Source organism: Scomber japonicus, chromosome 8 (assembly GCF_027409825.1).
Source record: "Scomber japonicus isolate fScoJap1 chromosome 8, fScoJap1.pri, whole genome shotgun sequence".
NCBI lineage: Eukaryota > Metazoa > Chordata > Actinopteri > Scombriformes > Scombridae > Scomber > Scomber japonicus.
Window position 1 is genome coordinate 21,320,439 of NC_070585.1, and position 21,316 is coordinate 21,341,754.

Below are 21,316 nucleotides of genomic sequence, written 5' to 3' on the forward strand. Positions count from 1 at the left end.
TAACTGTTTTTTAGATTTAATTAGATTTGTAGGCAGTGTCAAGAAGTTGTTCATCTCAATAAGTTCTTGTTTGATTTGTTCATATATTAGTTCTCTTGGTCATGACTCACAAATGCAATCATTTTAAGCCTCTGGTATGATACCTCAACATTTATTTAATACTGACTTTTATATACTTGACTGTGATACAAAGTCACAGTTGTCTACTGACATGACTGGAGTTGCATCCAGGTATCTTATACATTGTGAGTTTACCATGACTGGAGTTGCATCCAGGTATCTTATACATTGTGAGTTTACCGGTTTAACTCCTGTGCAGTCACTGTGTCTGTTCTCTTTGATAAAGTGTGGCAAAGAGCAGGTGGTTTGCAATTCAAATGGCTTTGCTACGTGTGTTACAGAAAACAAGGTCATTAATTCAACATGCTTAATGATGTTGTTTTCACCTTCAATAATCAGAAACTTGCAGAGCAGATGTGTCCAAACTGTTTCATGCAAGGCCATGGGTCTGCAGGTTTTCATCACGACCAAGAAGGAGCTCACCAGGCCTGACTCATTTAATCAACGGATCTCAGTCTTCAGACAGTTGATTGGTTGAATTGTGTGCTCTAGATTGGTTGGCACACGGCCCTTTATGCAATAGTTTGGACACAACAAGCCCATGCTGACACAGTTCTTGTGGTCTCAAAGTGGTATCTTAGTAACCACTGTGGTTCATACATGTATTGTACAGTTACTTTTTTGGAGGCAGGGCCCTTTAACTTCAGTGAAACCTCAGAGCCTGCACACAGAGCTGCTCTAAAGCCTTAATGCAGCAGAACTATAAATGAATCTTAATACTTCAGTATTTTAATCATACCATCATATTTTAATCAGGCTGACTGAGATGCTTGATTTAATAGTTGAATACTATTACTACATCCCCATACTTAACAGGCCAACAACAAAAAGGAAAACAGCTAAAATGTGAAAAGCTAAATTTACTAAATTTGAAAATTGGTTAGATCCTCAGAAAATCATCAAAGCATGAATAAAGCCCAAATTCCTTAGGAAGTATGTTCATATTAGACTATTTTGTAGTTCCTCATTTCCATATATTCCGTTTTAGTGTGTAGATCATGTGACATTTTGGAGCTTCATGGTACAGAACTTGTGTTTCACCTTACCTATACTGTAGAATATTGTAGAAATAATTTTGACCTGATGATGATGATGATGAACATAAAAATTGATTTTACTGGTCGATGGTGCAGTGAAGTAATGTTTAAACACAATGTACAGTAAACAAAGTGTACTGCATACTGTATTTGTTTACTGTAGGCGTTCCACTGTAAGGAACCCACCGCGAGAACCAGACCTGAGAAAGCTGCTGGTGTTGTTTCAAGTGTATAAGTTGGAAAGTTTTGGTTGATAGATTTCCACTGGGGTAGTGCAATGAAACGCCACCTTAACAAACGGCCAATCAGATTGCTGTGAAAATGTTCCCTCCCATTTTATATGATCACATTAAAGTGAAGCATCTTATAATACCGTCTAAACCGACTGCTGTCTCAACTAGTAAAACAAGAAAATGCTGATCGTAGTTCCTATACTACTCATGCTCACAATTGGGCGTAAGTATATGTACTGTAGATGTACATTTCTCTTGCATTAGTATATGGGAGGTATATGAATCTATTGTTAATCCTTGCTCTCTTTAATTTTTTTTCCAGGATGCAACGTTGATCACATCTTTACAACAAAGACTGTTGATGTTGGACAAAACGTGACTCTGACATGTAACCGCCAGGAATCTTGGCTATCAACACATTTATTTTGGATCAGGCTTGTTTCTGGAACTTTTCCTGAAATTTTGGGTGCAACATATAACTTTGATTATAAGGTTGTTAATCAATATAATGATCGTATTTCAGCGAAACAAGGGCCTGGAACATTTGTTCTGCATATTACCAAAGCACAGCTAAGTGATACTGCTGTATAAAAGTGAAAAAAACCAACATGACATTTTTGAGTGGAACATTTCTCAGAATTAAAGGTAAATACAGAAAGAACAGCAAACATTTATGACACGTGTTAAGAACTGAAGAGTTATGTGGATGTAAAATGTCTAATAACACCAATTTTATTTTTAAATTGGTACTTTTACATTATTAAGATGTAAGTTGGATTTAAATATTTGTTTTCAGCATGATGTAGATTCTTGTCTTTTGTTTACACACAAATAATGGAAACTTGAACACTATAATGCATCCTAATGAAAATGAGTAAAACATGTTTCTAATTCTCCAGGACCAGAACCTGACATCACATCCATCACTCAAGACTTTCAATCTGATCCAGTCCGTCCAGGAGACTCTGTGACTCTCCAGTGTTCAGTGCTCTCTGCCTCTGAGAGTAAAAGATGTCCTGAAGAACACAAAGTGTACTGGTTCAGAGCTGGATCGGATGAATCTCATCTCAGTGTAATTTATGCTCATGAAAACAGAAGTGATCGATGTGAAAAGAGTCCTGATGCTCGTTCTCCACAGAAATGTGTCTACAGCTTCTCTAAGAAGGTCAGCTCCTCTGATGCTGGGACTTATTACTGTGCTGTGGCCACATGTGGGGAGATATTATTTGGAAATGGAACAAAACTGGACATTGAAGGTAAATTTCTTTCTACACAATGGTTTCTAAATGATCGTATGTATTTTGTTATGATCAACTGTCAGAGAAACATTTGTTCTACTTCATATATTCTGATCAAATACTATAAATTATATATTGCTATTTCTTAACATTAAATTATATATTTTATTTCATATTCTTTCATAAAGCTTCAGTTGTCAGCGGGTGTGATTTACAGAAGGCCAACACCATTATCTACCTGCTGTGTGCTGCTTTGGCTATAAGTCTGATTGTAATAACCTTCCTCATATATTGCATCAAGAGAAAATCTTGTGACTGTTATAACGGTAATAGAAATTACTCAAACATGAATCTATCAAACAGTATTCAGTAACAGCTATATCTTTACATTCACATTATTGCTGTGTATAAGTCATATTACTGAACTGTTATTATTATTATTATTATCATTTCATAATACAGCTGCTGTTGCTCTGCAAATACATTCTGAAACAGCCAGAGGTGGTCAGCAGAGTCAGCAGGTAAGGAAATTAAAGACAATATTTAACTTAAAAAGTATGTTTTATCTATCTGCATGTCCATACATTAACTTCCCATCTCACAATATTTTGGGATTTATTTCCTCAGAGAAATGAAGACTCGTTGGTTTATTCTACACCAACCTTTACGAAGACAGCTGGTAAATCAGAGAGAAGGAATGTAAAAGCAACGGAGGAAAATTGTGTCTACAGTAATGTCAGGATTTAGTATTAATTCACACACCAGATTTGTTCTTTTTTCTGCCACATGTGTAAAAATAACTGCTTAAAGCTGCTCTAGCACATGAATTTCATCTGTGAACTCTGTAACATAATCATTCTTTGTATCACTGTGTAATATCTTTGAATATTATTGTTTCACAAAAGAAAATGAATCATCAAGATGTTAAAATTTAACATTTAATAGTTAAACATTTGGAATAGACATTGACATGCCATATCTTTAAAAAAAAACAAAAAAAAACAAGGACTCATCTTAAAAGAGTTGGTTTGAAATGAATTACCCATGAGAAGTTTCTTGTTTGCCTCTTATGTCTGATCTGCATTTTAAGTCTTCAACATCTCATATGATCCTCATTTATTATCAATGCCATGCCATGAAATGTATGTTTTGTTTTAAATAAACAAATGTGCATAATTCAATTTGAATTTTAAAAAGAAAATAACTGAATCTGTGCACATAATATACTTTACATTCTAACACATGCTAAGCAACGGACATCTCCTGAGAGTTATGGAGCAGTGTAAAGGTCCTGTTCTGCCTATAGTGAGGGGTTTTACTGGTTGAGATTATCTGATCTAACATCAGAATACATACATCCCCGTTTGTACTCTCTCCTCTTTTTATTTCCTTCTGTGGGGAAATCCAGCGCTGCATAGTTCACTCCTTCTGTGTTACCATCCTACAAAAAATACAGTATATAATATTTGTGTTATTAAATCATTTAGAGATTAGGATTGTAACATCATTAACTAAACAATAACACTACTTAGGTGGCTTGTTTAATCAATATCATTAGATAAAATGTGAAATATGTTATTGATTATTAATTTCTCTGTCATGAAGGCAGCAGATGTGTTATTTAAAAATGACTGCATTAAAAATGTGAACAGTGTGCAGGTGGAAACAATATCAACAAGAAGTGACTTTAAAATCATCAGGTGCATGTGCACTTATTCATTTGCTTCATGCCCTTTATAAACTGTTATATATATTTTTTACATTGTCTTATAGAGCTTAACACACTTATTTAGAAATATTCCTATGCTATTTCTCAGTGACCTGTTTTGCATTTGCACCTCTCAACCTCTCTTCATTATTTTTTATCATATAGTAACACACATTACATAACTTACAAATGAATTGATTTAGCTTTACTTTGTACCCTCTGGATCTGACAAAGGAAAAGGCCACATAATGATCACTACAGATAGCCAGTGGAAACAAGACAACAAAATTCACCAAAAGCATAATTACTGGATTATTTGATTGATCTACTGTTGTCCTGTCATGTCCAAAATTATAAGACGTTCCTGTTGCTGTTGTTCCTGTTGCTCCTGTGAAAAAAAGCAAAACCTTCAGTGTGTTAACAGTTGAAATATGTTAACTGATGACATATCAGTATGCTTTGTGTCACCCTCTCATTGACTAACCAAGACCACACCAACAAAAATATGGATTTGAAATGGTTTAATTAAAAATAATGAAAGAGAACTTGGATGTTCAATGATGGTTGGGGTGATGGATGAATAGATGAAGGGGTGAGGGATAAGGGTGGAGGGTGGAGGGGATGAAGGAATAATGGGAGAGAAGAGGGTTGATGATGGATGAATGTCAGATTGTCAATGAGATGACAACGGCTGATGGTGGGAAGTTAGGATGGAGCTAAGGGGGATGTCGAGACTCAGAGTGAGGGGGAGTTTTCCATTAGCTGGATTGAACCCCGAAAATAATTTCATACAGCGATAATAAGTCAAAAATGTTTGGACTACTCTTGCAGCTGAAAGTCAGGCGCACAGCAAAGTAGTATGCGTACTTCCAGAGGAGACAGAAAAGATGCCAATAACAGGGTGGAAGAAGAGGAACTTTAAGAGCAGTGGTAATGTGACGTCCAACTAAGACAACCGGACTCCTTGGCCTGTGCGGCTGATGTGGGTGATGAAAAGTCCACACTGGGAATCAGGCTGCTCAAGATGTGGATCCATGGGTGGAGGAGAGATCAATAGTGAGCCTCTTTTTCCCTGGATATTTTCTTGTGGCTTCACTGGTCAGACTAATCCTGAAAGATAGGAAAGGAGGCCTGGAAAATGGGCCAATCATAAATGCGTTCTTAACTTCTTTTTTTCAGGAGTGTGTGGCTGTAAATTTGTGGCATGTCTTGGTGAATTTGGGCATAGCCTTCAAACCTGGATGGAAATCATGGGTGAAACCTCAGTTGAGGAAGTTAATAGACTGGTGGTGATTCTCTAAGGCATTTACACAGATTTTTGATCTGGTCTAGGCTCCACCACAGAACAAGCACATGTGGAAGAGTCTGCAGCTGGAGATGTTGCATACCGGATCATTATAGTTTTTGAAGACCATCCTTCTCCCCTGATAGAGGACAGGTTTGCCTCCCTTATCCACACCTTTGGAAGAAGGCCAAGGGTGGATAACTGGGAAATGGCTGGTTTGCAGGTGATGGATGGTGGGCGAGCAGTGGGATGGGAAGGGGTGCCACACAGGTAGCAACTGAGTGAGCTACAAAGATGTGGCAGTACAGTTCAGGATCCAACGTTCCCAAGAACATGCCCTGGTTGGTTGGTGTCCAGCAACTTGAGAAGCAAACAGGACATGGTATGAGTAGGAGCCATTGCCACTGAACTGTAAGGCCAGATTGAGAATTAACAAGTAGTTGATAAACTGTGATCTGCAGGTATGGAAAGCAGAACAGATGACATCACGATAAATGATGGACAAATTCAGCCACAGTTCGAAGGAACTTAGTGGGGTAAGCAATTCCCTGGGGACATCAAGATTAGTTGAGGATGGTTTAATGAGTTGGGCAAGGTCAACATTATTACTGGTGAGGATTTTGGGGGAGAGAATAATAATAATATGTTAAATAAATAAATCAAACAAAACAAGACTAAGCAGAGGAGGAGGAACAGAAATGGAAACTTGAATATGGAAAAGGAAGGGCAGTCACTGAAGGATTGAGGGAGAGAAATCCAGAGCTTGGGGACCATGGCGCTGAAGTTTGATGTGTGGGACAATGAGGAGGTTGCAGTCAGAGGATCTGAGAGACCGAGAGGGAGAATAGGGAGTCAGGAGTTCACTGACGTATACAGGAGCTAAGTTATGGAGGGCTTTGAAAGTGAGGAGTAGGATTTTGAATATTATCCAGGACAAAACTGGTAGCCAGTGCAGCTGGGAGAGGATGGGAGTGATGTGGGTCATGGTGTAGTATGAGTGACGATTCTGGCTGCTGAGTTCTGGATGTACTGAAGTTTAGCTGAAGTAGCTGAAGTATGTGACAGAGGCAGTGTTCATACATCCAAATGATGTGCCATCACCACAGACACAGCATAGAAAATCTAGAAGTGTGTGGGAAACTCAGTGGGTAGTGGTATAATACAGTGAGTCTGTAAACAATTGAAAAAGTCTGGCATTATTATCAGTGTGGTGAAAAGGGCTGTTTCTCTGACTAGATGTGTTTCAAGCAAGTGATTGTTCACTCTAACATGTAGATGGGTAGATGGGTGGTTGGTAGTTGGGAGAGGATTCTCCTCTTGTGCAGACTCCCAGATCTCGAGTGAGACAGAGATGGGATAGGCAACATCTCTCAGGCGTTGAAGACAGGATCTTCCTCTGAAGTCACAAAGAAATGAGGGCCCGATGATGGTGGCGTCAATGGAGGATGGAGGCCGAGGGCTCTGTGCAATGGTAACCAGCAAGCGCAACTGAGGGTGCTGAGAGAGGACCATGGGATATCAAACAGTTCTGCATTAAGAAGCAACCATCCAGTTTCAGGTAAGCTTGATGGCTCGATAACGATACAGGTGTGACACAGTGAATTTGCAAACTGAGGTGTGCTCAAATACTGATTGTGTAGAAATGGGACAAGGAGTGTCTACAAGGAGTGGTCTTTGTTCCCTAACTTTGTATATAAATCTATGAACTTCATTTAAAAGACAGGAATGAATAAAAACAGACTTTGATGACATTGTTAAGGTCTTGCCGTTGTTGATGTGCCCAGCTTCAGTGCCTTACCAGCCCTTGAGCACTTGTGACAGGGTCAGTTTAATATATTGGTTTGCTGTGATTTAATTATGTTTGAAATTTCTTTTTCCGAGCTGACCTTGAACATCCCACAGCTGACGGACAATCAGTGCAACAAGCCACAGCTGGCAGCTTGCAGGTATGACCCTTTTTATTGCAGGCCAGAGACGTCAGAGAGAGAGGAGCCAGAGAGAGGAGCCAGAGAGAGGAGCCAGAGAGAGGAGCCAGAGACGAAGGAAGGCCAGAGAGGCCGGAGAAGGAGAAGATGAGGAACCAGCCGGAGAACCAGCAGGCCACCGAGAACCTACCATCGCAGAAAGATCCTCCTACCTGAAGTGCAGCGGCCCGTGTCTGTCGGCGTAATTACTCCAGCCTGGGTGAATGACGTTCAGTTATCACCCAGGAAAACCGTGAGTGTTAATTCGCAAATCCAAAATGCAGACACTAAGAAGGCCAGCTGTAGGGCCAGGTAGAGGAGGGAGTGAGAGCGTAGATGGGTGTGTCGACAGAGGGCTGGCGGTTGTGTTCTGTGTCTACAGGCGGAGTACCGGACTGAGGGAACGAGTAGATCCGGAGGAGGAAGAAGGTCTCACCCCCCCCATCATCTCCGAGAATTGAAATCAGCATCCAGTCCTGGGAAGGACCTCCAGGACGGTCTGGAACTGGGAAAAGACTTTGGACTGTTTTATAATAAATCCTGGTGAACTTTATATATTTTTATGTGGTTTTTTAACTCTGCTCCGTCCTGATAAAAAGAACCTGTAGCCTATTTGTAATTATGGAGTCCTAAGCTCCTCAACTTAGGTGGCGTTGTTGGCAACATTTTAAAACTAAATTATTGTTTCGGCTTTTAAACCAAACCAACCACGTGACATTTTCTGGCGTTGTCGGCAGGATCAGGTACCTGAGCAGAGTTAAAACCAAGGTATTGTTTTACACTTTTATTTTGGTGGCTTTTACCATTTTTTACAAGTTTTAAAAAATGATGATGATGCCTGTTTTTCTGGGTGCACCATGGGTACCAAACTTTGGGGGCACAAATTTGGAACTCAAGCATTGAGGAGATATGCCGCCAGCACCCTGATGAGTCTGCAATGCCCTTCGACAGGACGTCCTGTTATTAGAGGAGGATGCATGTGGACACAAAAGGCCCGAGTCTGCCAGGTTGGGTGCAGTGGAGCAACGCTGGGTAGCCCAGCTGGGAGGGAGAACATCAACGCGGATGCCCTCTCCCGGTTTCCTGCAACTTGCCCCAACCAGAGCCAGGAAGGCTAGAGACGGCCAGAGCCAGGAAGGCTAGAGACGGCCAGAGCCAGGAAGGCTAGAGACGGCCAGAGCCAGGAAGGCTAGAGACGGCCAGAGCCAGGAAGGCTAGAGACGGCCAGAGCCAGGAAGGCTAGAGACGGCCAGAGCCAGGAAGGCTAGAGACGGCCAGAGCCAGGAAGGCTAGAGACGGCCAGAGCCAGGAAGGCTAGAGACGGCCAGAGCCAGGAAGGCTAGAGACGGCCAGAGCCAGGAAGGCTAGAGACGCCGGGGAAGGGAGAGGGTTTTGCACAGGAACTCTCTCGGACTGTGTGCAGGTTCCCTGCCACAGCCATGACCCCCAGCCTCACAATTGACTGGAGAAAGAACAGCAGAACTGTCTATGTTCTACTGTGTGCCTGCCCCAACATGCCTGCAGAAGTTAATGAAGCACCTGTACGACGGTGAATATCACCAGAGCGCTATAGACTGTGAGAACTGTTGCAGAGACTGCCAACTGTTAGCTGTGGGGGGATGTGACAGGGTCAGTTTAATATATTGGTTTGCTGTGATTTAATTATGTTTGAAATTTCTTTTTCCGAGCTGACCTTGAACATCCCACAGCTGACGGACAATCAGTGCAACAAGCCACAGCTGGCAGCTTGCAGGTATGACCCTTTTTATTGCAGGCCAGAGACGTCAGAGAGAGAGGAGCCAGAGAGAGGAGCCAGAGAGAGGAGCCAGAGACGAAGGAAGGCCAGAGAGGCCGGAGAAGGAGAAGATGAGGAACCAGCCGGAGAACCAGCAGGCCACCGAGAACCTACCATCGCAGAAAGATCCTCCTACCTGAAGTGCAGCGGCCCGTGTCTGTCGGCGTAATTACTCCAGCCTGGGTGAATGACGTTCAGTTATCACCCAGGAAAACCGTGAGTGTTAATTCGCAAATCCAAAATGCAGACACTAAGAAGGCCAGCTGTAGGGCCAGGTAGAGGAGGGAGTGAGAGCGTAGATGGGTGTGTCGACAGAGGGCTGGCGGTTGTGTTCTGTGTCTACAGGCGGAGTACCGGACTGAGGGAACGAGTAGATCCGGAGGAGGAAGAAGGTCTCACCCCCCCCATCATCTCCGAGAATTGAAATCAGCATCCAGTCCTGGGAAGGACCTCCAGGACGGTCTGGAACTGGGAAAAGACTTTGGACTGTTTTATAATAAATCCTGGTGAACTTTATATATTTTTATGTGGTTTTTTAACTCTGCTCCGTCCTGATAAAAAGAACCTGTAGCCTATTTGTAATTATGGAGTCCTAAGCTCCTCAACTTAGGTGGCGTTGTTGGCAACATTTTAAAACTAAATTATTGTTTCGGCTTTTAAACCAAACCAACCACGTGACACACTGAGCAGTCATTAGTGAAGAGCTTTGCTCATTGGAAACTATCATATCATGTGATGTCATGTAATGTGAAATTAAATATTAAATTCAATGTTCATTACACACATATAAAGGACATCATTCACATAATGAACATTCAACAGACAATGTATAAGTTACAACCTAGAAATATAATTTTACACAACATAAACACAATATAGTGACCTCATAAAATGCTTCATTTCTGAAACATTTGCAATATTGTAATACTGTAAAAAAAATGTTCACATCAAGTTGTTTTATATTGACACTTTTAAATTGCAATAGAAGCCATCAAAGAAAAATCAGCACGTAATCACACATTGAAGACGCTAGTTATTTTGTCCATACTATGGAGGTCTATAGCACAGAGGAGTAGGATTTGGGTACACAGACAACACTCTTAAGTGGGATTAATTCATTGATGGTTTCGTCTTGGCATGTGATTTGTTGACAATAACACAAAAAGGCCAGCCATATCCTTTAAACTGAGATTTAAGATGAACACAGAGAATCAGCAGATTAATAACCAGTATTTGAGTGTCAACTCTGCATAGTGAAGATCCTACATCCAAGTGCATTGACAAAAAGCAAAATTGAGTGGAGGGGGACTTCAGCTGACACAAAAAATAAAAAGCTGAACTTACCTTTACAATGTTCACAAACTCTCCTCCCATTAATGTAGAACATAAGGATGGTAATCACAGTCACACAGCAGGCCAACAGTGCTCCAAGTACAATGACAACAAGCTCCAACTTTGATCCTGAAATCAGAAAAACTGTTTTGTTTGAGTTTTGGGCATAAGACTTCAACTTCAACAGACATCAATGGACACAGTTTGATTAAGAGATGCACTTTTAAATTGGTTAAAATACATACTGTACATGTTACTACAAAAACAATACATGCATGAAGTATTTATCATGCATGAATTGATCCTATTTCAATATTTCTGAATAACAAACATACACAATGGGATCATTATTACATTTTGTTGACTACTGGCATTATGTTCTTATTAAGACACTGGGGCCTTTTTTTGCAGAGATTCAAAGACCAGCATAAGCAGCACAATTTTCCTGACCTCAAAGGTGGGAGGAGAGGCATAAATAAGTGGGAGGTTCATTCAAGTGAAGGGATACAGAGTGAGTGGTTTTACTTTTTGATATGTGTTCATTGTGTTAAGAAAACCTTTCCTGAAGAAAAGCTGTTTGTTAATCTGTCATTATCATATTTAACTGTGGTTAGGACATTAGTTTCAGAGCTGGAATATGTCTGAAAAAGTATTTAATAATCATCACACATGTTGATCTTTTGATTCAACTTCACCCAGCTCTTTCATACTTTGCTGCTGCACATGAACAAAAATAGCAGATGTGCATGGATATACCCACACAGTCAGTGCGCCCATGACCTACCACCACGCTGCACTTGTCTTTACACGTGATTATAACTCTTTCTCCTTGACAACAGACAATCGACAATTCCACCATTCCTCTGACCCCTATGGTAAAGATTCTGGGTGTCATTCTGGACAGCACACTATTATTTGAAGCCTACATCAATAATGTTACTCTGTCTGTATGCTTTCATCTACGCAATATCAATCGTCTTCGTCTGTCACTTACAACAACCTGCACAGCTATTTTTGTAAACACCTTAATTACATCCAGACTGGACTATTGTAATTCTCTCTTCTTCGGTCTTCCTTGTAAATCACTGCATATCAAATCCTGTATTGATTTCAAGATCACACTCCTCACTTTCAAGGTCCTTCACAACCTGGCACCATCGTATCTCTCTGAACTTTCATATCCACACACCCTCTTGCACTCTTCGAACCTCGTCTGCCATCCAGCTCTTTGCCCTGTCTGGCAATTTGACTACCATGGGGTCAAGAGCCTTCAGCCGATCTTCCTCCTGCCTTTCGAACTCTCTCCCACCATCTCTCCCAACATTCTCAGTTCTGACTCTATCTCCACCTTTAAATCCTACCTGAAAACACACTTATTCCAATTGGCCTATTCTGTCTCGCACTGACTATGTATTTATATTCATGTTTATCCACTGTACAATAGTATAATTATTATTATTATAGGGCCCGTAGAAACCTTCTTAAGTAACCCTTCCAGACATATTTTAAGAAATACGAAAAGTACTTCATTAAAATTCTTGAAATGGCATCTACTCATTTTCCCTCTTTAAAAATCCAGAATCTATGAATATACAAATATTGTTCATTTCAAAAGCTCAACTGCTGGGCACAAGACTAAACTATGAATACATACTTATCTCCACTTTAGTTCCTTCTCCAAACAGGATCTGTCCACATGTGACCACAGCACAGTAGTAAGTCCCAGTATCAGAGGGGTCATGTATAGTTTTGGACAGACTGTAGACACAGCTCCTTTCCTCTCCTTCATCACTCCTGTTCCCGTGAGTGTAAATGACACCTGGATGAAATCCTCCTGATCCAGCTCTGAACCAGTACACACTGTGTTCACCTGGACACTGATCTGTGTTTTCTGCTTTGTTCTTGGAGAGCAGTGAACACTGACAAGTCAGTGCGTCTCCCAGCTGGACTGATGCTGTCTCCGGACTTTGTTTCACATAGACTGATTTCTGCTGATTGTTGTCTGTGTGATTCAGTAAAATAAAATTAACAAACTCAGCAAAAGGAATTCACAATACAAATTATGTGAATGAGTTAAAAATGTAAATGATCACTGAAATAACAGAAAATTATTTTTACCGTTCACAGCCAAGAATGTGCCATTGATGAAAGTCTGTGAATACGATGATCCATTTTGACAGAAATATACTGCTTCATCCACTTTGGTTACATTTCTGATGGTGAGAGAAAAGTGAGCACCCTCGTTGGTGATGTTGAAACGTGGCTCTTTAAATTCTTCACTGACTGTTATTTTTCTGTTGAGTCTAGAAGCGACTGTTTGGGGCATTTGTCCAAAAGGCTGTTTATACCAGTGAAATGATTTGTCCTTCTCAGAGACTGTACAGTGAAAAGTAACATTGTCACCAAATTCAACCAGAGTCAAAGAGATCAGTTGAGGAACCTCTGCAGCTTGAATCAGAGCTGAAGAAGAACAAAAGAGACTTACTAGATAACAGCACGAAAACAAGGAAAAATGTACATTTTACAGGTCCTTTTCTCATATGAATTACTATCACAGACTGTTCACACTAGAAAAAGGTTTCTTGTACATAACAAGAATTGTACTTACACACTGCAGTAAGAAGAATCAAAGCAGTCAGTCGTACGATCATTGTGGTGCAGCTCTCGTGTCTTGCACAACTGATGTCTTTCCACCAGATGGAAGGTTTGGTCACAAGTTGTTCAAGGTTTGTAAAGTGGAAATCACGGTGATTGGCTGAAATACGGAACATAAACTTTCCCTTAGACAAACCATTGATTTTTTTTCCGTTGATAAGAGATGTACATGTACATAATTGTTGTATTTGTGTTGTTTTCAAAGAATTGTCTTTATTCTAACAACCTGAACTATAAATAAGTTTAATTTATTTATATAATCCCAATTTTTGTGTTTGTCTTAGATTAGCACAAACGCAAAACCCTATATATAACAAAAGTGTGTATATATTAAGATGGAGCTATGAAGCAAAGTTTTTACCACTATGTTTGTATATCTCAACTTAAAAAAATATACACACAACACAGGCACATGGATTTTCTTTAAACAAAGAACTGTGTTTTCACTTTTTCTTACCAGAACACATTGTGTGCTTCCTTAACATATAGCCTACTGTAACTCTTCCGTCAAAAAAACATTTGAAAAAACATCTATTAAACACTTTAAAACCGGCATTGCTTACAGCCATGTTTGCTAGCTAGCAGTGATCTTCTTTCTCTAGCAATGTGTATCTAGCCACATTACCACCACAGAGTATAGAATAGTGTGAAACTATCAGCACAAATCAGATGGAGGCTACACATTATGAACAAACGCTGCAAACTTGTCACATACACACACACACGCACACACGCACACACACACACCCCACCCACACCATACAGATCTGAGAATCAGCTAGAATAAGTGAAATCATCTGTGTTGGTGAATCATGGATGTGCAGAGCTAACAATAGGAAGTAACCTCTTGCATTTGAAGCTATTTATTGACCCACAACATCTGGGCCTGATGGATGCACACAACAAAATCCCTCTGCCCTCACATTAACATAAAACCCCAATGATTTGTTGGTGCACTGATATCCTGATAGCTAAAAGAAAACAACACAGACACTGTTGGAGTTGAAAGTGGATTTTTTGTCTTCCAGTGTGAGCTAGCAGTTTTACTTTCAATGATTGCATTAAGTTAGATTAATCTCACCCTGAACCTGCAGTTGTGGTTGTTTTGTTTTTGTACTCTATGCAAAAGTAGATGAATAGCTTAATGGGCAATTTAATTCCAAGCTTGTATATGGTAGAATTTGGGTGTCCAAATCATTTTTTAGGCAACAAGACATTTGAAATAACATATATACATACATACATAACAATATTTAAGGTGATAGCCTGTAGGTTTGAAGAACATTTGCAGGGGAGAGCCAGAGGAAATGTGGCCCAAACACACAGAAAGTCAAGAGATGTTACGAACTGACGAACTGGTAAATTGAGAAGATGTTTTGTAAAAATAAGCAGTATAAAACTGTGAGGAGACAGCTACTCAGTTAAAGCAGCTACTGACACCTTCATCTTTCTCATCCCTCAGCACTTTGTAGATACATGTGCATGTCTGTCTTGAGAACAATCGAGCAAAGCCACATGCAACAGCTACACTGACAGAGAAAAGTGTGGTGGGCCATTTCTCCGCCCTTTGACCAACCACTGAGGCTGTTTACTCAGAACAGACCTGACTGTAGGCTTCAACAGGATGTGTACTGAGTTTAAAGCAGGAGAGAAAAGCTGCAAGAGGTTTCAGCAGAATTTTTTTTTATTGAAAAAAATCAATTAATTGTTTGAAATGCTAATTTCATGTTAAAAAAAATGCTTATAAATTGTGTTTTTGATGTTGCAATCACATGAAAAGACATGTAGCGCAGTCAAATAATACTCAGGCAAAGATCATAGTTAAAACCGAGCGGGGTGGGAACAGTGAGTAGCACTCCCCTCTCTCACAGCAGCTACCAATGAAAACAACACCTTACACTGAAAGACGAACCACAATGAGGTCTAACTTTCCACTCGTCACTTGTTTATTTGCATCTGTTTGTGTGCTGTTTTACAGCAGTACTGTGCACAAAAAGAAAAAGCAGGACACAAAGTACATGAAAGTATTTACTGCGGGACTTTTTTACATTTTACAGTTGCTACTGTTCCTGTATCCACTTTCCTGGACACAGCATCATGTCAGGGAACAGCTGGTTTAAATGTACAGTATGATAATTGTAATGTGTCATATCTACACTTGTAGTAGTATGAACTGTCACACTCAACCACAAACACAAATGCATCTTCAGGGAAGTGTTAAGTCTTTACATTATCAATGTATGCAGTTTCATTCTCTATACACCTACATACAAGCAGATGAAGGAAGTAAAGTGGGAGCCTGTGGAGTTGCTGTTGACTGCATTATAGTGTCAGGTGTTCTGTCTTGTTATTGTGAATGTGTCCATTACTGTTCATGGGGCATAAAGGTGGCATTTTTACCATTTTACTGCAAATGAAAAGCTACATTTTATTACAAAAACCCTTTCGGGATAGTCTGTCAGTGATTAACATGCTGCCTCATCACAACAGGGTCTTGGGTTCAAATCTCTGCTTGGTTATTTTGTGACATACTGTAAGTCCTCTCCATTAGATTGCAGGTTAGTTGAGTCCATGGGTGTTGGAGGTATTGAAAATCTTGCAGGGGCAGGGGGAGATTGTCATACAATAAAGGGCCAAGCTGGACTTGAACTGCTGACCTTGCAATTATAAGGCATGCACCCTTATCACTTAACTACCTGGGTGCATGGCAGCATTGTATTCCAACAGTTAATGCTGTAGTCAGTCGGTACACTACACAGTAACAAAAACAAAAAGGCTGTGAGCGAAAAGTGAACAAAATATAAACATTTAATTAAATACCAAGCATTGATTTTAAGTAAGTTAACATCCTGAATATCGTGACAGTGTGTGAACCACCTTAACTCAGCTACCTGGCATCTGAGCATCAATGACAAGCCATGGACAACTGCTTGTGTGTGTGTGCTGTGTGACAATATGTCAGGGTGTAAGGTAGCAGTGAAAACCTGGAGTGGACTTTAATTGACTTGGACATACTCTCAATAAGCAAGTGGAATGGATTTGATAATTAAGCACTGACACAGCACTCTGAAAACAGGGATGAAAAGTGGGGGGTCTAAACTGAGTGAAAAGATACATTTTTTATGAAACAAAATCATTTTGCCGTAGTATCTCTGTGATAAACCTGCTTCTTCACAGCAGCAAGTTCTTCAGTTCACATTTCGGCTCTGATTCTTTATTTCTGGGATTTAATTGGATTTTCTCCCAGGTTCTCCCTCCTCCCTTAAACTCCCAAAACATGTAGTTGCTTAACCTTAATCATGTCTTAACCCTGTAATGTGATCTTGGGGTTTAGTTGAAAGACTTGAAATCAAGACAATAAATTTATAAATTTATATTTAGAAGCCAGGTCAGTATCACACTCCTACAGTATGTTAGATTCACGATGGATAGTTAAAAAAAGATGAAAATGAATGCAACACAATCACAGGTAGTAACTGTCACCAGGAGAGTCCATCTACAGAATTGACATTAAGACATTTCTCTTTTATTCAGAAGTTGACGTTTCGGCCCTCAGGCCTTCTTCAAGATCAAAAATTATAGTAGGAAACAGACACACTTACATCTGATAGTGATTAGGTAACCAAGTTCCCCCATAAGGTTGAGAAAAACCAACCAAAAGGCCTTCACAATGAATCTTTTATAAACAATGACAAGACTTACAACCAATGAATTGTCTTTAAATAAAGTAACAAAATCCACAATGTTACATACCACATATACAGTATAGACTTTAACATTCCTTTTTTGGGGGGTCAAGCTTAATCAAATATGTTAAAAATACTTTTTGAATAAATATCTAATAATTGCACAGAAAAAGTTAAACGTCAGTTGTGGATGAACAACTTGATCTAAATATCCAATAAATGAAGGTAAATTACAGAAAACACTTAGTCATAAAGTATATTTAATCTGATAAAGGCTCTGCAAATCAATATCAAAATATCCATATTAGCCTCTTTCATGTTGATTTGCACACATATTTTGTTTCATACTCACTTGAGGGACAAGTAACTACTTAGTTTGTATTTTGTTTATCCAGTTTTCTTGTTTCTGTACTAGTTCGTCTTTACTGTATGTTTGGCCTGACACTTGTTCATGGTATCTTACATTTTTCTGATTTATAATCAATATCATTTCTGATACTGAATTTTCACAGTTTGTTCCAGTAAAATCAACTCTTGTCTTCAAACACTGTCGGACGGGTGTTCAGCTCGCTGCATGCGAGGGGCAGTGTCTCCACATGCCTGCCAAAGATGAAAAGCAAAAAAAAAATGAGCACAGTAATTGAAGAGATCATTAAAAATAATTAAAAACAAACAGTTTTTAGTTTATCATGAAAGTGACTAGATGAATGGTGAACAATAAGAGGTGAAATATGCTTCACAAAAACCAGGATAGGACCAATGTGACAGGAAGTGCACTTTGAGTCTATATTCTTTGATAACCAATCAGACACTTTTCTCAGTGTGACACACAGATCGTGGCCACGTCACATCCCCTCCTTTATTCACTGAAAAACCAACAAGGTTTCTAACAATAGACAAAGTCAAGATGATCGTGTTGTGGGTAACACTGCTTGTTCTTCATCAAGGATGTAAGTACCGTCTAATTCTGTGTATTCTGTATACAGTCATGGCAACAAAACGTAATAATACATTTTCTGCATCATACAACAATTGTTATTTACAATGTCTTGTCTTCTATATTTTTCATATAATTCAGATACGCTGATTCCAGTGACCACAGTTCAACTTGGTGAACCTGCAAACTTCACATGTGCTTTCTCTGATGATGAGCACAACAGTAAAGAACTCTACTGGTACAAGCAGAGTGCCGGTGATACTCTGAAATTAATTGTGAAACTGATTAAAACTGCAACACCTAAGTATGGACCACATTTTTCTTCCTCAAGATTGGACGTACATAGAGGTAAGAATTTTATTAACCTGACCATTTTGAGAACAATCCAAGAAGACGAGGGAATGTACTACTGTGGAGTCACGGAGTGGACTGACACTGTATGGAGCGGGACATATTTGTCAGTAAAAGGTAATAATGTGATCTGTTTTAACTTAACCTGCAAGTGTCACTAAATTTCACAATTTCACAGCAAAATTTAAATTTGTATTTGAGATATACTTAAATACCAGTTTTCAAAATGTGTGTGAAGGTCTTAAATTTTTAACATAATTTTACATTACACAGGAAACAGTGAAAGGACATCAAACTATATTGTTGTTCAGGGGTCAACAGTATCTGATCCAGTCCATCCAGGAGACTCTGTGACTCTCCAGTGTTCAGTCCTCTCTGACTCTGGGAACAAGACTTGTTCAGGAGGACACAGTGTTTACTGGTTCAGAACCGGACCAGATGGATCTCACTCAGACTTCATCTACACTGATGGAAGTAGCCCTGATGAATGTAGAAAGAAATCTGACATGAATGTGTCTCCAAAGAGCTGTGACTATCACTTCTCTAAAAACATCAGCTCCTCTGATGCTGGGACTTATTACTGTGCTGTGGCCACATGTGGAAAGATATTATTTGGAAATGGAACAAAACTGGAACTTGGTATGATTTGGTGTTCAATAATGAAAATAATACTAAAATTATGTTGATAAAATCATGATTGATAAATCTATTTGAGAAACATTGACAAGTCTTTCTTCTTTGTTTCATTTTCTAGTGCAATCAACACATTTACCATTTATTGGAATAGTGATATTAACAGTCTGCTTGGCTGTTTCTGTTGTTGCAAATATCGTCCTCATCTGCAACCGAAGTCTAAGAAGTGAACAATATAAAGGTAAGTGTTGTAACTAACTAAATGCTTCTGTTACATAATTTATGATTATGTACATTTTGGATTTTAATCTTGCATTATACTAAAAGGCCAGATTAACTGTGTATGTACCAACATATTTGTTCTTATGATTTCTTTCATCTTCAGGAAAGGAAAGCACTATTTCAGAAGCTCAACATGACAACTTGCGCCAACCAGTAGATGATACTGTGAGTAAATATAAAAAATTCAAATTTACTGTTATTCCATTGAAGGTACTGTATATATCAGTCTTTATGTATGCACAGTATAAATACACATCTATGTCCTTTGCTGCACAGACTGAAGCGGATGACACAATGAACTACGCTGCACTGAATTTCTCTGAAAGAAAAGCAAAGAGAGGAAGAAAGAAGAGAGAGTTTTCAGAGGACAGTGTGTACTCTCAAGTTAAATGTTGATAATATTAAGCTCTTGCATCTGTGTATGATTGTTTTGTTGTATTTTTGTTATCATGACAAAGTATCATATACTTGAGCCTACTCAATTGCTGTATTATTGACAACATTTCTGACTACCACAGCATATATTGTCTTTGTGTTGCATTCTTTACATATAATTACATATTTGATTTTTAATTGTAAAAACACAAAAACACAATGTCTTAATCTAAAATGACTTGTTGTTAATGTAAATTGTTGCAATAAAAAATATATTCAACTAATTGTCTCAAATGGTTTCCATGTGCTATAATAACAGTGTTTTGAGTCTGAAACAAATGTGGAAAAATATAAGTTAACAGTGGAAAGTGGAAACATACATCAGATTCTGATGCCTGTTCAGAAGAAGTAAGCTTTCAAAAACAGAACACAAACTACTCTTTTCCCTTTAAATCAGTACTAACCTGCATTCAGTTGTAGTTTCTAAGAGCACTTGTTTTATCTGTGTGAACACTCTATCTGTATGAGACACAGAGACGGCTGTTAACACAGATCAACAAACCATCACTCACTCCTGCTACACAGGTGTTAAATTAAGTGAACTGCAGCGCAGGTGGTCGAGTGGTTAAGAGTGCATGCCATATACACAGCTGACCCCGGTTCGAATCCCGGACGGACTTTGCACCATGCATGTTACACCCCCTTATCTCTCCCATGTCTACTGCTAAATAAAGGTTTCTATGCCAGACAAAACCTTAAACAATAAGTAAACTGAGCTAGCAGGCAGACTGAACCCACTTTCAAAGGACAAACAAATTAACCAAAGTTCAGAGGCTGATATACAAAATTAACTGATGTATCTGAATTACAGCAAAATAAGTAGTGTTTTTCAGTGAAGCTTTAGTTGATTTCAGTGTTTTACCTGTCCAGTTTATCTGCTGCTACTTTACATTATGGTAACACCGTACAAGTTAAAATTTTGCTCCATGCTGTCAGTCTTTTAAAAGGAAGACTGGGTGAATGAATGAAGGAATCAGGAAGCAGAACTTTTGCACACCTGTAGATTGTTAGGTGTTGGAGACCAACATGGGCTCACTAAAGCAGAAGAACTCCCACACAGTTATTTGTTCTAGTAAAGGAATAAGAGAAAGGAGACAGAAGAGAGGAAGAAGTGCAGCATGTAAAGAGGTTGATGACCTCAGTAATTGTTGTTTTTAAGACAGACAGACCTCTTTCCATTCGTAACGCCCTCGTCACAATAGAGTAACTGTAGTAAGGTTTACCCAAGCTTTTTAAATTTAAAACCACAGCCCTACATGTAATATAAAAATTGGCTTGGGGTTAGTGTGTGGTAGAATCCATTGCGAAAGACTATGAGTCTTAAAACTAAATAAACTGCACCACTATATTTAATGTTGATTCATCTATACATTTGATAGGTCAGTTAGCTCCGTTTTCCATCTTGGCCAACTCCAGAAGGAAATATCTGGCTCTTTTGCTGCTAAACGGTCCACTATGTCCACCAGCTAGTTGCAAAGAGTCTGTTTGTGCTGAGCAGGGAGTACACATTGGGCCAGATGCAAGAACATGTTCATATTTTCTCTCTTAAATCTGTCGTACTTTTTTCATGAGGTGGAATTTACGAGAGTGCCACATCAGATTCATCAAACATTTGTATCACCAGG

The 21,316-nt window shown here is 39.2% G+C and overlaps 2 protein-coding genes and 1 pseudogene across 2 annotated transcripts; 2 read left to right on the forward strand and 1 right to left on the reverse strand.

The window, feature by feature from the left end:
* Window positions 1-1,597: 1,597 nt before the first annotated feature.
* Window positions 1,598-3,263, forward strand: LOC128362798 (uncharacterized; annotated as a pseudogene).
* A 624-nt stretch (window positions 3,264-3,887) lies between these two features.
* Window positions 3,888-17,003, reverse strand: LOC128362799 (uncharacterized). The gene is made up of 6 exons (XM_053323651.1): window positions 16,970-17,003; window positions 12,831-13,196; window positions 12,367-12,714; window positions 10,725-10,841; window positions 4,645-4,724; window positions 3,888-4,069 (listed from the first exon to the last, which is right to left on the reverse strand). Exons 1-6 carry the CDS (start codon window positions 17,001-17,003, stop codon window positions 3,944-3,946), a joined length of 1,071 nt encoding a protein of 356 aa, XP_053179626.1. The 3' UTR covers window positions 3,888-3,943.
* Window positions 17,004-17,960: 957 nt separating this feature from the next.
* Window positions 17,961-19,652, forward strand: LOC128363327 (uncharacterized). Its single transcript, XM_053324291.1, has 6 exons — window positions 17,961-18,003; window positions 18,132-18,458; window positions 18,615-18,980; window positions 19,096-19,215; window positions 19,360-19,421; window positions 19,533-19,652. Exons 1-6 carry the CDS (start codon window positions 17,961-17,963, stop codon window positions 19,650-19,652), a joined length of 1,038 nt encoding a protein of 345 aa, XP_053180266.1.
* The last annotated feature ends 1,664 nt before the right edge of the window (window positions 19,653-21,316 follow it).

What these genes read in the sequence shown, in the direction of transcription:
- LOC128363327 (XM_053324291.1), top strand. Translation starts at nt 17,961, where the DNA reads ATGATCGTGTTGTGGGTAACACTGCTTGTTCTTCATCAAGGAT. An exon ending in GACATATTTGTCAGTAAAAG is followed by an intron (nt 18,459 to 18,614) that starts GTAATAATGTGA and finishes TACATTACACAG; the next exon opens with GAAACAGTGAAAGGACATCA. An exon ending in AAGAAGTGAACAATATAAAG is followed by an intron (nt 19,216 to 19,359) that starts GTAAGTGTTGTA and finishes TTTCATCTTCAG; the next exon opens with GAAAGGAAAGCACTATTTCA.
- LOC128362799 (XM_053323651.1), bottom strand. Translation starts at nt 17,003, where the DNA reads ATGGGGGAACTTGGTTACCTAATCACTATCAGAT. An exon ending in AGGAACTAAAGTGGAGATAA is followed by an intron (nt 10,842 to 12,366) that starts GTATGTATTCAT and finishes TTCTGATTTCAG; the next exon opens with GATCAAAGTTGGAGCTTGTT. An exon ending in AGTTTGTGAACATTGTAAAG is followed by an intron (nt 4,725 to 10,724) that starts GTAAGTTCAGCT and finishes TTTTTTTCACAG; the next exon opens with GAGCAACAGGAACAACAGCA.